The sequence below is a fragment of the Leguminivora glycinivorella genome, chromosome 7 (genome assembly GCF_023078275.1).
Source record: "Leguminivora glycinivorella isolate SPB_JAAS2020 chromosome 7, LegGlyc_1.1, whole genome shotgun sequence".
Lineage (NCBI taxonomy): Eukaryota > Metazoa > Arthropoda > Insecta > Lepidoptera > Tortricidae > Leguminivora > Leguminivora glycinivorella.
This window is the reverse complement of record NC_062977.1, coordinates 579,506-599,410: the sequence shown is the minus strand read 5'-3', so window position 1 is coordinate 599,410 and position 19,905 is coordinate 579,506. Positions and strand designations below refer to the sequence as shown.

General features: G+C 37.0%; 1 protein-coding gene across 1 annotated transcript in view; it reads left to right on the top strand.

The window, feature by feature from the left end:
* Positions 1 to 19,905, top strand: part of LOC125227984 (mucin-2) — a 105,561-nt gene that overhangs the window by 64,072 nt on the left and 21,584 nt on the right. Inside the window, exon 2 of the mRNA XM_048132418.1 lies at positions 641 to 720. Within this exon, the coding sequence (XP_047988375.1) occupies positions 642 to 720 (79 nt within the window). The 5' untranslated portion in view covers position 641. The remainder of the gene's footprint in view (positions 1 to 640; positions 721 to 19,905) is intronic.

Genomic DNA, 19,905 nt, shown 5'->3' with positions numbered 1-19,905 from the left:
TTACACCCCCCTCCACCCGTTAGCTCCTCCCCTACCCATCAGTACTTTGAGTATGTGGATTAGAACACCATTCCCTACAACTATGCCAAAATACGCCTATACACGAATTATTTCCCGCGAGATAGGCTTTATTGAGTGTGCTATGTTACCAAATTAATCACGGATATTTTTACGGCTGATAGTACTTCGCTCCTGGCTATTTATGTATGAAACTAGGAAACAAATGTTTTTTTTATACTACGTCGGTGGCAAACATGTATACGGTCCGCCTAATGTAAAGCGGTCACCGTAACCTATGGACGCCTGCAACTCAAACAGTGTCACATGCGCATGTGCTATGTTAAAACACCCTGTTAATAAAATAATTAAATGAGATCTCTCTAGACACTGTCAACGTGACACGAGATACAGTGTTAAACATCCTGACAGGCAATTACATTGTAGATGATGGTTATTTTGAAAATAAATTAAAAAAATGTTAAGGAAATGAAAACAAAAAAAATCATACAAAAATTTTGTTATAATTTCTAGTCAAAGTTAAATATTTTGATGTTAATTAACGTCCCTTAAAATATCCGTGACTGATTTGATAACACCCTATATATTTTCGTTTGTTATAATGTAAATTTGGTTGTTTCAGAATGAGAGGCGACCGCATGATGGCGCCGTGCGCGGCCGCGATCCTGACTGTCCTCAGCTTGGTTGCTTTAAGCAATGCCGGTAAGTTTATACATAGTTACATACATACATACAATCATGCCTGTGGGTCAAAAAGATTTAGTAAAAACGTCACTTCTGTGGACAATATTATAAAAGTTAACAATCTGGTACGCCGTTTTTGTATAAGAATAAACAATGTAGTCATTAGAATGTCGTCTAAAAATTAGCACTATATTTTCTTAACTTTTGTAATGTCAAGTTTCAGTTCCACTGTATAACATTAGGCAGGCATGAAATACTCAAGTTTCAGTTCCACTCTTGGCAAAAAGATTGTAAATCAATCAATCCGTATGTAAGAAAAGGCTATACAATCTTCATGAACTTTTCTGTCTAACTGTGAAACCAATTGAAGCTAAAGTGAGCGCGTTTATGTCGTTTAAATTGAGATGAGATGGGTATAAATAAAACTATGATGGATGTATTAGGTAATATAAACGAATACATAATAGTACATTACGATACAAGTGCGTAAAAAAGGAAGTTCGTTCGAAACGAATTTCCTTTTCGCACGTGTATCGTACGACGCTTTTCAGTACAGATGGCCCTCTGAAGTTTTGACCTGACAAAAATGAACCACTTCTCGCACTAGTGCGTAAAAAAAACACCGTCTATACTGAAATAGTACATTAGGATACAAGTGCGTAAAAAAGGAAGTTCGAAACGAGTGGCGATAAATTAAAACACGACCGAAGGGAGTGTTTTAAATCGACACGAGTTACGAATTTCCTTTTCGCACGTGCATCGTACGACGTTTTTCAGTACAGATAGCCCTCCGAAGTTTCGACCTGGCATATAATGAACCACTTCTCGCACTAGTGCGTATAAAAACACCATCTGTACTGAAAAAGCCATTATAATTGTAAGTTTTATTTTCATTAATTATTTCAATAATAAGTGGTTTTAACTTTTAATGTAGCTACATATACATCTACGGTTCTATTTGTACTTCGTGTACAAATGATTAGTTATTTAGGTTCATTATTTAAATTATCAACCTTCACGCTAAAATCACAATTAATTCCACGACATCGTAGCCTTCTAACCGAATGAATGAATGAAGTGAACGATTTAATTGAATGCGTTGACCTTGAACTGTTGTGGAGTCGTCTGCGCATGGAAATGTCAAGCGATGAATGAAGGGCGTATGAATACGCCACTGAGTCATTCGTTCAACTGGAACGGTTTTGGGGAGCGAAGGTCGCACATGTATGCTTTAAGAAACGCATTTTGTAATTCGGAGAATTTTCCTTAAAGTTTGTGTTTTTAAACATGGCTACTCATTTACTAGCCTTAGGTTTCTTAAGCAGGTACCTATAGTGAGCTGAAAAAATGCTTCAAATAATTATAGATAATTCCTAAAATGGAGATTTATGAAACGGATCATTTAAGATTTTACTCTAGGTTTCTAATAATATATTATGTGAGTGACCCTTTAAAGTATGCGTATCATGGTCATTTTTATACTTTTTTTTAAGTAAGTGAGTACTAGGTAGTTAAGTAGAAATGAATACTCTCCTTTTATAATACAAAATGGCACAAATAAAAATAAAATATGTATTAATTATCAATTCTGAACGCACATTCATTCTGCCCTAAGATAATGTATCTTATCTTATAACTGATTGCCTAGTTCGTGATAATTAATGAAAATTCTTTGAATAGTTTTAATATTAGTTTATCTGGCGTAACAAAGATAAATGCACCGTTACCGATTATATGTATTTAAATCACAATTAAGAATATTGCTCAGATGCGTCTTTAATAATACATCCTACTTACCTACTTAATCAGAGGAAAATAAACTTCGTTTAAATCGAAAGTCGGTTTCGCGCGGTCACCATTATAATGAATGGATCTTTATTTAGGCGTATGGCACAAAATATTTAGGTAATGCAATATCATAGAAACAAAAAATACTATTTTATTACGAAACAATAAAATAAATCTACAAGAATACAAATCTAAGATAGTTATCGGTCAGCATTTAATCAATTGAGCCACGCTGGACAGATGCAGCAGATCTATAAGTGCGTTACATTTTTTTACAGCCTTTGAAGAGTGAAACATTGACTGTACCTAGTGTAGCTATCCACTATCCATAACCCAGCCGGACAGCCGGACGGCCGCCGGAAGCGCCGACGCCGCTGGACGCGGGAGCCCGGGCTTGTTGCTAATGTTGTACCTACATTCATCTTACCGAGAATCACTGGCGGACTAGATTTGAGTCATGTTTTTAATGAATGACCTGCGTCCTGTGTGGTACCCACATTATTATACCGGAGACGCTTCGCAAAAACAAATAAATGGTGTTGACAGATAAATAAGTAACAGACTGTCAAAGCGGACCCCAGTGGCAAATGCCGGGATAATGCAAGGAGGATGATGGTCAAACTTACACAGATAGGGTTGAACTATACACGCTAATAGTCTATGGGTACTAGACTGGACGACGATGTACGTACACATTACGTACTTACTTATTAAGTTGGAAATCATTAAGTACTACGCGTCTAAACTCGAGTAACTTACGTAACTACGATTATCATATTCGCTTATGTGCCAATACGAATAGTAGGTAAATAGTTAATGGCGTGTCCAAAATAATAAAATATATCATTAGGTATTTTCTTTTACTAGTTATTTTCGTTTAATTCCAAAGAGCAGACTTCTCACAATTAATTAATATAAATTTTCAAAGCCTTGCAATAATTAGTCCTTTTAAGTTTTAAGGGCAACTCAAAGTTATACTCACTGTGTTGAAACCTTATTATGCCTTTATTATCCTCTATTTGTCGTCAAAAAGGCAATTACGTCGTCTCGTCTCGTCTAGACTGTCTTTTGTAATTCGAGTCTGTTGTCGACCTGTGTTAAGTAATTGCCAGTCTTGAGAAAATCTCTGATGGACCAATAAATAGTATCGAAACATGTTGAGTTAATGAATATTACGTGGGTATTGAATATTAATATGCTTGCGTTCCTCATAAGTTTTATAATTTTATTCATTTCAATGTTTTCATGAACCGCATAAAATCGGATCGTGGTAGATAAAACATAGCTTTTATTCCAAAATTTGTGACTTGGTCTCAATAGTTACGATAGTGAGTCGTGGGTAGGTCGGTAGCACCAAACCGTAATTTACCGAGTTTAGCGTCCGCAATTTTTTTTGTACGGGTATTTCAATAAACTTCTGCTGCGTGACGTTATGCGTCTGTCAACTGGATGGTGATAAGCAATAATGTGTCAACCCACAAAAACTAAAAAAATGAGATTTTAATGCCATGTTATAGCTGGATTTTTAAACTTCTATTTGCAAAAATTACCTTTTCATTTTGAAAATTTTTACTATCCCAAAAGTAAAAAAATAGGTTAACACAAATCCTATATCGTGTGTTGCCTGTTTTGCATTAATATGTCAAGAACCTTAACTTATTATAGTAATTGGCAGAAGACATATTTAAATTACAATAATGTGTTATGAGGGTTGACTCAACGATTTTTTTACACTTGACTCATTCTTGCAAAACGCAAAAAATGACATAGTTACCCACTATGAGACTTGAATGACTATTGCAAAATGATATTTTATTCGTTGTTTTATGCTACGACCCGTGTTATAAAACATAAGTCATTATTGTTAAATTATATTCGGGTCATAAATTGTTCGTTTTTGGTGTAAGTACCATGACACTATATTGTAAAATATAACTGTTCATATTAATTTATGTTTAAATAAGTTATGACTTAGTCCATTAGTATATTTTTGCACATGAATGGTTAATTCAGTACGAAATTGAACATTTTAAGTCATGAATATACATATTCGTTATTATAATTTGCAAACATTTTTTACAAGTACGTGTTTATATAAAAATCTAATATAAGCTACTATTTTTTTATAATTACTAATTACATTAAGACGTGTTAATGTATGCATAAAAATATTGTTTGATTTTTGAATACTTACTGAATGGTAGTTTATTATTTTGTTAAAGATATTTTATGTTTTGTTCTTGTACAAGTCATGAGTTATTCATAATTTAAATGACTTAGTCTATTTCTTAGCGTAAAAAATATTTTGTTGTATATTTTAGATAAGTAGTTTGTTTTTTTTAAAGATGATTATTTGGTTTTTGTAACGATTTTTTGTTGAAAAAGCACAGATAATTTAAATATGTGTCTAGAAATGATCATTACTCTAATAGTTAATTTATAGTATTTTATTCAACAGGCGTTTAAAGGAGGTCAAGAAATATGAGGGGCGTACTTTCCACGAGTATTTTGGAGTCAGTTAAACACCATTGCATACAATACTTTTACAACGACCATGCACTTAGTTTTTAATAGTTTTTTTAAATAATTCTCGCGAAATTCACACTGTTTCCTGTATTGCAAAGGTTTGCACTGTCAGCTCAGCTGCCCAAAGCCTTCCCGCGCACGCACGCAGTATCGTTAATGCAATGCGTTGCCATGATTACAGAACCAAACAATGCGTTTTCAGTTTTTTCGATACGCACAATCCTGTAAATGACGAATAACAGTTCGGGAGTAGAAAAATCATTAAAAGGTTTGATTAATAAATAATGTATTGATTCCTACATGACGACCGGTCTGGCGCAGTCGGTAGTGACCCTGCCTGCTACGCCGCGGTCCCGGGTTCGAATCCCGGTAAGGGCATTTATTTGTGTGATGAGCACAGATATTTGTTCCTGAGTCATGGATGTTTTCTATGTATATAAGTATTTATATATTATATATATCGTTGCCTAAGTACCCACAACACAAGCCTTCTTGAGCTTACCGTGGGTCTCAGTCAATCTGTGTAAGAATGTCCTATAATATTTATTATTATTTTATTATTTATACCTAATAACATAAGTGACCATGACTGATATATGTTACTTAACACTTATAAAGTTAAAAATATGCATAGGTAGAGTATTTTACAATAACAATTTATGTGCTTTAACATGTTTATTTAAGACTCATAGATATTTTTAAACAATTAGCAAAAGTGGGTTAAGTATCATAACACAGTCTTGAAAAAGTTTGACGTCGTCGAACAATTCGCAATAAAAGAAAAGGGCATTATTTCGTCAAATTGAAGTTTGTTTTGAAATTAAGCTACAATAATCACTACTACTGAACGTATTATCTTAGCTATGTTGCATTAAATTGGTCCACTATGTCGCGGTCGGGATTTTTTTCAAAATTTTAATTATATGTAGTTCCACCAATGCGTGATGATCCTTCTTTTTAACGAAGCCAAACATCGCAACCGCAATTTTATGTACAATACGCGAATGAGAAAGTTCGTAACCTATTTTTTACGATAGTATTTGTGTTAGTACTACAGAGTTGTTAAGTGAACTTAATCTAGATTATTAGATCAGTGTTTGACACCTAAAGTGTGATGCTTTTCATTGTATAAACTCTGGTTCTATAATCGTGTAATATGCTTACCATCTATCTATTGTTTTCCCACCCCGGCCAGCGGGTCCTAGCGTGACCTTTTTGGCACTCGTCGCTCTAGCGGCGAGCGGCCGGACGGCATTCCTTGCGTGACGCGTGACTCACAGGCCTATTCAAACAACTCTGATATCTGAAGGATATCATTCAATCGTGCATTTCGCTCAATGAATGACATTTAGTTATCGTTCTGATTTTAGTGTACTTTTGAGTTATCCTATCAGTGATACGCGAGGATGTACGTAGCTAGTAATAAGTATTAACTATTGACAATTAGTGTAGGTATCTATTATCTAATACGATATCCCCTGACACAGTGGATCCTATTGTAACTTTTTGGCACTTCGTCCTTTTTAGCTTTAGGAGATACAGTCAGACAATTAGACAAATGTAACTGGCAATATTGTACTATTAACTATCAGTGTAATTCATCACCCCCTTGTACATGTTCAGTGGGTCCTAGTGTAACCTTTTTGGCAGTGGTGCTCTCTAGCGGCGAGTGGCCGGACGGCATTCCTCGCGTGACTCAGCCGGACGCGCGGACGTATGTAGCTGGTAAAGCGTAGCTATTTTTTTAAAGCCTCTCTCATTCAATGTATTAGTATATAATTGAACCTAGCTATTAGTTAAAACACTGTTTTAAGTAATACCTAGGTTCAATTATATACTAATACATTGAATGAGAGAGGCTTGTATCCATGAATTACATATGTTATAAATTAAATACTGGGGACAAAATGTTACCGTCCAATCTCTTCCCAAATTAAGAAAATAATCAGAAATATTTTACGGTCTAGACCCAAATACTCTATACAATACAAACACTTTTTTCGAATGTCTCAATAAAAAAATTAAATGAAAACCGCACGTCTAGCAGAGATATGCAAAGGTATTCCGTTATCGCTAAGAAGCGATCTGTTTCACACCTTTAACAGTCCTAATCCGGCAGCCACATTGTACAGTCGACTACAAAGAGATGTATACACTTTTTCACCTTATTACAATGCAGTACCTTACTCTAAGTGGATACATCTCTTTGTAGTCGACTGTACATAAGTACTAAATTGTTTACCCAATTTATTATTGTCAAATATAATTGGTAGTGTCAGATGTAGAATTTAGAAACAATTATGACAGCTACATACCCAGGGCGGCCGATGACCGCGCATCTCAGGAATGGTTCCTATCCGTCGGCACACATACCCACATACGGCATATATTTCGTATATTATTATCATATTTGTGGTGTCTATATAGAAATATTTAATAACAACTTAGACAGCTACATACGCAGAGCGATCGATGACCGCGCATCTCAGGAATGGCCCCTATCTGTCGGCACACATATTATAGTGGTGTTTAATATTGATTTAATTAATATCCGATATGTATAGTTAGATACATTGTTACCAAAAATTATTAATTGATAAGGAAAACTTGAAGTTGTGATCTTTAAATAAAGGTGCATAAGTAGTTAGTATTTTAAATGGTCATAATTACATTACAAACATGTACATTTTAGACAAAATTCAAAGGTTGTAATTAGTTAGAAAAGTCGGTTATGACATGAAAATCTATCGCGGTAACCGCAGATACAAATGGACATAAATGCCAAGAATGTAATAGGTATGCATTTCATACCAAAACTAAAATTTACAAAGTGTCAAATTAACCTAACCTAGCCCTTGCACAGACGGGACTGCTTGCTATCAAAAACGTTGTCAACTTAAATTAGTCAGTGACGCTATTACTTATTTAGACTTCTAACACAAAAATAGATAAAGATAAGTAATTGAACAAAAAATAAAATGACGTATAAAATATAAATTTTATTATGTTCTAAGCGCCTTACAGACGCTTCTGGTGACCAGAGGGCTGGTCAATACCTTGCTCAGCGGATCAGCATTGCTATCCAGCGGGGCAATGCGGCCAGCCTTCTGGGCACCTTACCCAACGAGCAAGACCTGGGCCAAATATTTTATTTATAAGTTTTATTGTAAGTTTTAATTTAAGTGTTTATTGTATTATTTTTATGTTGTTTATAAATAAATTTACACTAATGTTCAAACATAACTACTTACTGTCCATACTTAATTATTTTTCTTCTAATTACATAGGTATTGCTTTATTTCTTGCACTGCATAAAAAATTATTTTATGTATAGGAAACTATCTTATTAGGACAAAAAGTGCACTTGTAAAAAGTGAGGCAGCGGTGTGGGTTGGCGACCCTTCGGAATTCCTTCGCTGGTGCATGCCATGCCAGTGCAATCCATGATGCACTTTTTGCTCTCGTAACGCGCTTCCATTGCGTCAGACATTATGGCTTGTATCGTCTGTGCACGGATAAAAGTAACATCGTAAAATATAAGTACATGCATTTTAGATATGGAGATACATGTGTGAATATGAGAATATTACGCAACTATGACTTTACCGAATATTTTGATTTGTGCTTTTTGTGTGTGACTACTATACATAAGTCACACTACTATATAAATTATAAATCGAAATATATGTATGTAGTATGTGTCCGTATTTTTTTTCTTTAATATATGACATCTTATTTCCATTTTTATGAGAATATTCTATATAAAGACGCGGTACGGTATTATTATGCAGGCAATCTTTATAAACTAGGCAAAAAGATTGGTCAAATTTGATCTGGGTTCGGGTCGACAAATTTAATGTCCGTCACATTTTAGCCGGGTAATTCGTGACTACATACGTTTTAGTGCTATAATTTTGGTTTTCGACGCCAAAAGCTACTATAGATGTCGTATAAAGGTTTTCGGCGTGACCGCTTGTCGTATAAAAGCCTCCAGTAACACCTTTTAGCTCTATAAGCTTATACCGCTAAAAGGTGTTATTAGGAAGTGATGTAAACGTTTATATCACCATTTTATATAGCCGCTATAGGCCTGGTCTATAACAGGATCAAATATGACTACTATAGATCTATATTATTGTATAATAGTGTTAGGAATCACTGCTATGCAATCAATTTGCGCTATTAAGGTTCCCGACAAGCCGCTATAGTTGTTGCGTTATACAGCTAAAAGGTGTTATTAGGAAGTGATGTAAACGTTTATATCACCATTTTATAGAGCCGCTATAGGCCTGGTCTATAACAGGATCAAATATGACTACTATAGAACAATATTATTATATAATGGTGTTAGAAATCACTGTTATGCAATCAATTTGCGCTATTAAGGTTCCCGACAAGCCGCTATAGTTGTTGCGTTATACAGCTAAAAGGTGTTATTAGGAAGTGATGTAAACGTTTATATCACCATTTTATAGAGCCGCTATAGGCCTGGTCTATAACAGGATCAAATATGACTACTATAGAACAATATTATTATATAATGGTGTTAGAAATCACTGTTATGCAATCAATTTACGCTATTAACCTCTCGTATGCTTAGGAGCAGATCTGCTCCATATTGTTTCAACTTTAACATGTAGTTATTATGACTAATATATTAATGACAATTTTTTGACAGACGCATACGAAAGGTTAAGGTTCCCGACAAGCCGCTATAGTTGTTGTGTTATACAGCTAAAAGGTGTTATTAGGAAGTGATGTAAACGTTTATATCACCATTTTATAGAGCAGCTATAGGCCTGATCTATAACAGGATCAAATAACCTACTAAAGAACAATATTATTGTATAATAGTGTTAGGAATCACTGTTATGCTATCAATTTGCGCTATTAAGGTTCCCAACAAGCCGCTTATAGTATTTTTAGTAGTCGTATTTTAACAGAAATTAAAACCTAACTATACCACTATTTTGGGATATAGTGGCTTTGGAAAACACTGCTACAGTATTTAACACTGTAGTAGTGATATGAATACCATTATAGAGCTATTTTGCTGTATAATGAAGTTTTCAGGATACGTTTATATACCTTTGAAAAGCGTTAATAGTCGTTTTCTAATGCCTTTTATATCTCATCGCCGTATATGTCACAATTACTCTTTTATATCACAGAACTGTGGAATAATGGTTTCGGTATCTCTTTTAAAACACAATAGCGTTATAGCTGAGTTTACTATATGTTTTATAAAAAAAAACTGTTTAGAAGATCTTTCTATAGTAAAACATTGAAAACAAGTATTGTTTTATATATAAAGAACTTATAAGTTAAACTGGATCATAGTTAAAGTCTCATGCAACCCTAATTAAATCCACAATGGCGGGCCTATGGCAGTGAATGCGTATGATAAGTGACATAGTCGAACTATAAAAGCGTATGTTTTACTTCTTGGATCCATAGTAGAAACTATGGTGCCAATAATTTTATTGTATTAAATTATATTTATTTATTTTATTCAAAACAGGTATAAATCGAGGGCGCACTTAAAATACTCCATTAAACTAATATTCTTTTAACGGTAAAATTTCCATCGCATACCTTTTTGCAGTAATGATGGAATTATACGAAATCCAAATTATTTTGATTGACACTAAACTTCACAAGTTCACACGCCACTTTTCATAAAGTTCCTCGTTTAGAACAGTTTTTGTTAAATATTATACACACTGTACATTAAATCATTTTAGAAATTTCATTCATTCGCATTAAAAGGGACGGCAACTGCTATTACAGAACAAAAAACCTGTATAACGGAATCTCAAATGCTACTATAGCATAAATTGATACTATAATAGCGTTACTGTGCCCTCTATGTCAACAAATTAGCACAATAGTCATCATCACATCACCATTATAGACCTTAAACGTCACGGATAATACTGCTATAGCCCTATTATATCACTAAATGGCTGCATAATTGCGCCAAATCGGCTCTACAGTACCAATATAGACTATTTATAGGACCATTTAATGTGATTTAATTTGGTGCTCGCGACCACTATAGGACCAGAAATTGTTACTTGGGGTGATACTTCTTACGAAAACGGACTCCCTAGACTGAACTCTGACGTATTTAGAGTGGTGATTAAAAACTTATGCCACTCCGATAATTTTCAAGTTACACTAGACCTTTTAGATATCTCACTTGAATACATCCCAAAGACTCCTAGAAGACATATAAACTCACGTATACCTACATTATTAAGGCAGAGGGTCTACCGCAAATGACAAGGTTCACCCATTGCAACCACCTACATATCTCTGTTACTCCAATGAAGGCGTATTTAGAGTGACAGAAAGATGACGATTTGCCAACAACTGTGTTCGTGGTAGGCCCTTTGACTCTAGGGAGTACTGCATACGTGACATGCCAAGTTGCCAACTATACAGCTTTTAACCGACTATAACTGTTAACTACTTGGCTATAAGGCTGTTATTCCCTGGGCCGTGAATTAGGACTTGGGCGAAGTTCCATTGACCTTATTTTCGTTTTCTTGGAAATTGGAATTAAAAAAAGTAGCGGAAATCGGCGTTTTGAATATTTTGATGAAAAACGTGTAATTATAATGTATACGTACGGCGGAAAATCTGATCATGATTTAACGTGTAAATTAAATGTAATAAGTAAATTAAATGATTGCATCAAGAATTATTTCAGGAACGGATTTAATCAAAGGTTTTGGTTTAACCATAAAGGTATGGTTCACGCAAAACAATACAAAAAGCCAGGCAATCATAATTTGATAATAATGAACGTAATTCATATTAAGGGATTAATTGCCAGTAATTAAATATACCTACTATTTCGTTATTTTTAATGTACAATCAATTATTGTACCAATCGATTTATTTCACTAGCGAAAAACAAATAGAAAAGAAGAAAAGCTGTGTCGCGTTGTGTTCAGAGATGGAGATAGCGCTCGGAGCGACGAGACCCCGTAGCCGAATGGCATTTCTGCAAAACGAAACGCCATCGAAACGCTGGAGAAATGTACTCTGGCTCTGTCGCGCCAATACGCAATTGCGATAGAGATAGATAGCTACGAAAGAGCGTTCGTGAGCGTTTCGTGAGCGTTTGTGTATTTGGCTACGCAAACAGTTGACACGTTTTGGCCATTACAGGCACCGCTTCCCATTATTACGGCGGTTACTTGATGGCTTACTATACATATATCTTACTCAAGAAATAGGGATGGGTACCTGACTTTATTCGCGTAGAATATGTGCGTCGTCTAGGGGCCGATTTTTGAATCTCTGCCATTCGATTTCGTGAAATTTGTTCAATAATATCTCCACTACTAGCGATTTAAATTCTTCTAACAGAATCGAAAACAAGTGGTCATTACCACTACCTTTAAAATTACTAGCCGTCCTTTCTTAAAAATAGCATTACCTACGTCGTTTTCCACAGACTTTCGAACGGCGATTTCGTACGTTCGGAATTCAAAAATCGATACCCTAAGTCCTAACCCTTGTCTAATTTTCTTCCTTTTTGACTAGCACATAGAGGAAGTCTGACACATTTTGGCCATTACCGGCATCGCTTCCCATTATTACGACGCCGACGGTTACTTGACGACTTACTATATAACTTACTCCAGACATAGGGATGTTGATTATGCCACTTTTTTACATAAGTAGAATGTTATCTATTTTAACCCTGTCACATTGTCATCTTTAGCTTTAGCAAGTTTGAGAGTAGAGAACGATGGGCGTATTGTCACAGTATAATAAAGAGTACTATCGTACAGTATGGCCACTCCCGCTCTCCGCTGAAAGCGCCGCCCACCCCTCTCGGTTACCTCACAGTTACCACCTGTCAAAAACGCGAACAGTCAATCTGTCATATTTCACTCATACAAGCATAGTACGTGTTCACCTACACGAGCTTAGACTGTGTGCTAAGAACGCGCCTATTTCATATACATGATCGTCAGTGTCCGAGATGTGGTATTGTCTAAGAACCTTGTTGACACGATTTAGCCATTACTGACACCGCTTATTATTATTACGGCAGTTACTTGATCAATGCTTACTGAATCTCTGATTCGTTTTTTTTCACCAGACAGCAAATTCAAATTCCACCAATCATATTAAACCGTCATTTATTTGACTTATATTGGCCGTGATATAGACCGTGATTACCTTTTTGATTTTTGTCGAGCTCCCGATATTTCGACGCAGTTGCATGCATCATGATCACGGAAAAATGACGAAGGCGGGTGGATGTCAAAGTTACGTAGACAGCGCGCAATCTACCTTTCTACGCGCGCGTCGGCTGCGTTCACACTTCACTTTCAGCGTTACCACTAGTCGCATTCACACTCGATGGTCTGATGGTCACAGTCTAATGAAAATAACCGTGAATCATTCAAAACAAAACTCTCGTCATTTATTTGAAAAAAAAAGTTCAGAAGTGTCGCCGCCTGGTGAAAAAAACGTTTCTAAAACCCTCTATCTATTTATTGGTCGTTCAGTACGTACGTGAGTCTTTACCCCTAGCTTCACGTGTAATTTGTCTGTTGTCTTATCATTGTTTTGGTTTTATGTTAGCATCCTATCATATGTCCTGGGCGCAAAAACTCCGTAGCTAATCGTAGTTCCCTCTCTCTATTACTACGCCGTATTAGTGTGATGAATAAGAATAACTGCGCTACGTGGAGCGTGAGCGATGGGCCTCTTGTCTACGCAGCCTAGGGCATTCAAGTAATCCAGGCTTATCCGACAGTGCCCCAGCTCGTACCCTCACTTGTTTTTAGGACTTTTTTACGCTTGGCTGCATATGATCCCTTGTACTACTTTATACAAATCTACTCTGACAGAAGGGTAAGGTAGGGTAAATACAACACATGTTATACAACAGAGTGTAAAGACTTTGACGGACTAAAAATATAGGTACCTTCTTTAGAATGTTTTCAGAAAATTTTACGTGTTTTGGTTTCTTTTTTCTGTCGGTATCTTGTACATATATTTACATATAATTAATTATTGAAGACTGGAAGGTTAAATTACCATTTATCGGCTAAAGAAAGCCGGGAAAATATACATCACTTTGCTCCTCAGCGGCCCACCATAGAGAAAAATTGTCAGTAATATTTGTAAAATTATACAAGTACCTTTTGGCACCGTGCGTGCGTGAGAGCGGTGAGACTACAAGTTTAGGTAAATATTGGGCAGGGCCCGAGGGACCGGGACACACAGAACACAGGCGCGGCTATCGATCGGGCCGAATAACTAAACATGGTGACATGCGGGACGCTCCCTGTTGCTATGTGTCTGAAAATTGTTATAACGGGGCAAAATGTATAACGGGCGATATACCTTTTTGCGCGATGCGATGGAGACGAGATAACAACAATTAAATATAATTTTACAATACAAAAATACTAGTCCTCCGGCCAAGCGTCAAACGGAACATATTTTCATATTTTTTCATACAAAATAATTCTGAACGCAATGTATTACTACTTCATTTTTGTTCAATGCGTCGACTTAGCTGACTCGACGTAAGAAATTTCAATTAAGTAGTTCCGTGTCTTCCAGATGTCAAATAAAATGAAAAAAAAAAAAAAAATCGTTTATTCTCAAAACACACCCGTGTAAGTATTTGGCTTCTACGTTTTTAATAAATATACCAAAGACATATATAACTCCGTATAGACAGATAAAGTCTAAGAAAAAAACGTACCTCAGTACTATACAGAAAGGTACGGTGGCCTAGATGGCATTACACCTTTGGAGTACGCTCAGCTAGATGGCATTAATATTTGACATTTTAAAACATATCAAGCTAAATATGGGCCAAATTGTCAAAACTGAGGTTCAAAAGTTTTAAGCCTGTGTCGAGACATGGCAGTCTATGCACTGTGATTACACATTTTACTTTGACGGTAACTCTCTATAATACTCGATCCTCTTTGATTATACTAAAGACGATTGCGATATACTATCTTCGATATGAAAATAGCTCTTTTTTGTATAGTCCGTTTACATTGTCACGCAGTTCTTCAAGCCCGTGTTATCAATGAGACTGGTTTCCCGCATTCAGTCACGTTTCCCATCACGCTCGCTCCGCAAGCTACTATCACTACCAGCCTAGTACCTATGTATACTTGTACATATAGTCGGCAACAATATGTACTCATTCAGTCACGTTTCCCATCACGCTCGCTCCGCAAGCTACTATCACTACCAGCCTAGTACCTATGTATACTTGTACATATAGTCGGCAACAATATCTACTCATTCAGTCACGTTTCCCATCACGCTCGCTCCGCAAGCTACTATCACTACCAGCCTAGTACCTATGTATACTTGTACATATAGTCGGCAACAATATGTACTCATTCAGTCACGTTTCCCATCACGCTCGCTCCGCAAGCTACTATCACTACCAGCCTAGTACCTATGTATACTTGTACATATAGTCGGCAACAATATGTACTCATTCAGTCACGTTTCCCATCACGCTCGCTCCGCAAGCTACTATCACTACCAGCCTAGTACCTATGTAACTTGTACATATAGTCGGCAACAATATGTACTCATTCAGTCACGTTTCCCATCACGCTCGCTCCGCAAGCTACTATCACTACCAGCCTAGTACCTATGTATACTTGTACATATAGTCGGCAACAATATGTACTCATTCAGTCACGTTTCCCATCACGCTCGCTCCGCAAGCTACTATCACTACCAGCCTAGTACCTATGTATACTTGTACATATAGTCGGCAACAATATCTACTCATTCAGTCACGTTTCCCATCACGCTCGCTCCGCAAGCTACTATCACTACCAGCCTAGTACCTATGTATACTTGTACATATAGTCGGCGACAATAAGTACTCATTCAGTCACGTTTCCCATCACGCTCGCTCCGCAAGCTACTATCACTACCAGCCTAGTACCTATGTATACTTGTACATATCAGACCTTGAAACCTAATTGTAGTCAAAGTTCATTACAAGACTAAGAAGCCCAAACAGCAGATGACGATAGTCGGCAACAATATGTACTCATTCAGTCACGTTTCCCATCACGCTCCCTCCGCAAGCTACTATCACTACCAGCCTAGTACCTATGTATAATAAATAAATAAAAATAAAATAAAATAAAATAAAAAGCCTTTTATTTCATGCAAGTTCGTTACAATTTTTGTTAAACATAAGAGAAGAAAAAAGTATATATATATATATATTATGGTAAATGTTGTCGTGTTGTGTATCTTAGCTATGTAGATATCTTTGATATGCACGAACCCCTCCTCAGGTGAAGGTGAAGGCCTCCTCTAAAGAGCTCCATTTGTCTCTATCCTGCGCTATGTGTGACCAGCAGGGCCCTATGTATACTTGTACATATAGTCGGCAACAATATGTACTCATTTAAAAGACAGTTATTTCTTTAAATAGTTGTAATTCAATAGTCTCAGTTAATAGTAGTAGTGTTATTATCATGGAAATGATGCCTGAAATTGTTCTAAAAAGAACAGTTCTTTAAATAGCAAAGTCTCAAATATAATTTAATAAAGCCAAATTGAAAAGAACATTAAAGGCTCCTCTACTTTACTTACTTCTCCTTCGTGTTGGAAGGTCAGAAGTCAATCGCTTTCGTAAAACTAGTGCCTACGCCAAATTTTAAGCCGTGGCAAATACCGGGATAACGCAAAAAGAATGATTCGAGACTCCTCTAAGAAACATAAGTATTTTTTTTTCTAATTAATAAAAACACCGTTTGTAAGACTCCTTGATCGATAGAGTCGTTATTTTGATCTTAGGAGTTAATTATGACTATGATTCCTAGTTTAAGCGTGTAAACGATAATTATGTGAAACAATGTAGGTGAAGTGTCGTTGATCACTTATTTTAGTTTACAGACACTTACGCAATAAGGACTGGCAATATCCATTGTTGTAAATTATTTTTATACTCACGCTAACAATCGTTTCAATATGAACGTAAAGTACTTAAAAATAATATAATTGTTGATAGCAGAACCCTACTGCTATAGTCATTTTAATAACGGCGTATGACGGTATTGACGGTCAATCCAAGCACGACAGTGCCTGGTTTTCTTCTTGAAAAAGAAACGCTTGAGGCGTCACGAGCCTCACGAGCAGGCCTCCAGCCTCCAGCCCTCGATCACCTGCTGGGGAAGTATACACCTGCCGCGTGTGTGGACGAGGGATCCTCTCATGAATTGGGCCATACAGCCACGAACGCAAGTGTCGTTCGGATGCTGCTTAAAATCATTACCTTTAGGTGGTTTTCCACCGGCAGGGCGTGAATAGGTAGAGCGGGGAGGGAATTGAAATTTGTATGGCAAATTTTCAATTCTAGCCCATCGCATCTTCGGGGGAAATAGTAAAGATTTACTAGGATGTGCGGGACTTTCATTGAGATATTTGTTAGTGTAAAAATGAACCGTATTACTTCCGATTTAAAGTATAAATTAACTCTGATGGTAATTTTCCACCGGCAGGGCGAGACGAAAAGTGGCTTAGCGTGGAGAGAAGTGGATTGACGTGGATGTGCGGGACGTGAATTGAGATATTTGTTCATGTAAAAATTAACCGTATTGCTTCCTATTTAGAGTATAAATTAACTCGAAGGTGGTATTTTACCGGCAGGGCGGGACGAGACATGGCGAGACGCGGATTGACGAGGATGTGCGAGACTTAAATTGAGATATTTGTTAGTGTAAAAATTTACCGTATTGCCTTCGACATAGAGTATCTCTTGAGTATCTTATGAAACCTACAAGCTACGGCAGGCACGCGCGAGCTCGCGATTGACATTAATGTCCATCGCGAGCTCGCTCAGGCCCGCGATTCCGGGCGATTTCAGTTCCCTCCCCGCTCTGTCCATTCACGCTCTGCCGGTGGAAAACCACCTTAACAAGCTTACTATAAAATGAAGCGATCTCTGACATTGCATACAACGTTCCTGCCTTTATTATCCAATAGTCTTTGTTGTGAATACCTAGTAGTCTTGTCAGTCTTGAGTCACCGCCGCAGAGTCAATCTCACGCCGCTGAAGCTATTTATTATTAACTGATTTTGTAGTTTACAGTTACTTGCTGTCAACTTCCCGGATGTCAGTATTTATACGAGTATTAAACGTACCTACTTATAACTAGATGATGCAGATATAAAACTATAGCTATAAGGTTACATTTGCGGATAATCTCAGTAACCGTAAGCACCAGAAAGCTGAAATTTGGTACCAATATGTATATCAATCACGCCAACAAAGTGCAAAAATAAAAAATGGAAAAAAATGTAAAGTGTACATGTAAAGTGGGGGCGGATTTTTTTTTTCATTCCAACCCCAACGTGTGATATATTGTTGGATAGGTATTTAAAAATGAATAAGGGTTTACTAAGATCGTTTTTTGATAATATTAATATTTTCGGAAATAATCACTTTTAAAGGAAAAAAAAGTGCGTCCCCCCCCCTCTATCTTTTGAACCGTATGTTTAAAAAATATGAAAAAAATCACAAAAGTAGAACTTTATAAAGACAACAACAACATACAATCACGCCTGTATCCCATGAAGGGGTAGGCAGAGCACATGAAACTACACAAGTTTCAGTGCCACTCTTGGCAAATAAGGGGTCGATAGAAAACGAAAGTGTGACATTGCAGTGACAGGTGACTTTATAAAGACTTTCTAGGAAAATTGTTTTGAACTTGATAGGTTCAGTAGTTTTTGAGAAAAACACGAAAAACTACGGAACCCTACACTGAGCGTGGCCCGACACGCTCTTGGCCGGTTTTTATTAATAGGAAAACAAACAGCGTTAATGATACTAACAGCAACACTCTTAGCTAACCATCGGTAGACTTTATGCACTTGTAATAAGGATTACAAATGTACAGCTAACAGTGTTGCCGATGGTACATATAAAGTAAACCAAAAAATTTCAAAAAAAAATTTTGTCACTTCATAACATTTTAAAATACCAGATTAAAATTATTCGGTTTCCTCATGAGCACTGTGTATAAGTCGTATCCAACTGGATCGCCACAGTGCTTAATTTCCGAAAGGCTGCAGAAATGCAGAATAGATCCTCCTCGTTACAAAGTTTCCTTGATTAGATTTTTGCCGAGAATTCACGACTAGACCCAGCCGGTAAACTTCCATCCGTGCTTCCCCAAACGGATACATCCATGTGTGATGTTCATATCCATCAAAAGGAAGTTCTCAAAATACTGCGAACTCTGGACGTGAATAAAGCCAGTGGCCCTGACGGAATCCCTGCTATTGTCTTGCGAAACTGTGCAGCCGAGTTGTCTCCAATTTTAACACGCCTGTACCGCCTGTCACTTAAAACTGGTGTAGTGCCTACGTGCTGGAAGCTTGCAAACGTGCAACCTATACCCAAAAAAGGTAATCGCTCAGACCCAGCCAATTACCGACCCATCTCAGTCACCTCCATACTTTGCAAGATTATGGAGCGCGTACTGAACAAGCGACTCCTACAGTACCTAGAAGATAACGACCTACTCAGCGACTCTCAGTATGGCTTCCGCGGGGTCGTTCGACAGGTGACCTTCTGATTCATGCTACTCATCTTTGGAGCGAGGCAATTGAGAGACACGGTGAAGCCCTTGCGGTGTCTCTCGACGTCTCTAAAGCATTTGACCGGGTTTGGCACGCTAGTCTAATAAGCAAGCTTCCAGCATACGGGATACCAGCTGGCCTATGCAACTGGATTGAAAATTTCCTGAGTGAACGTTCCATTCGGGTGGTGTTGGATGGCTTCACTTCTGATCGATGGCCCATAAATGCTGGCGTTCCTCAGGGCTCGGTTCTGTCCGCTACCTTATT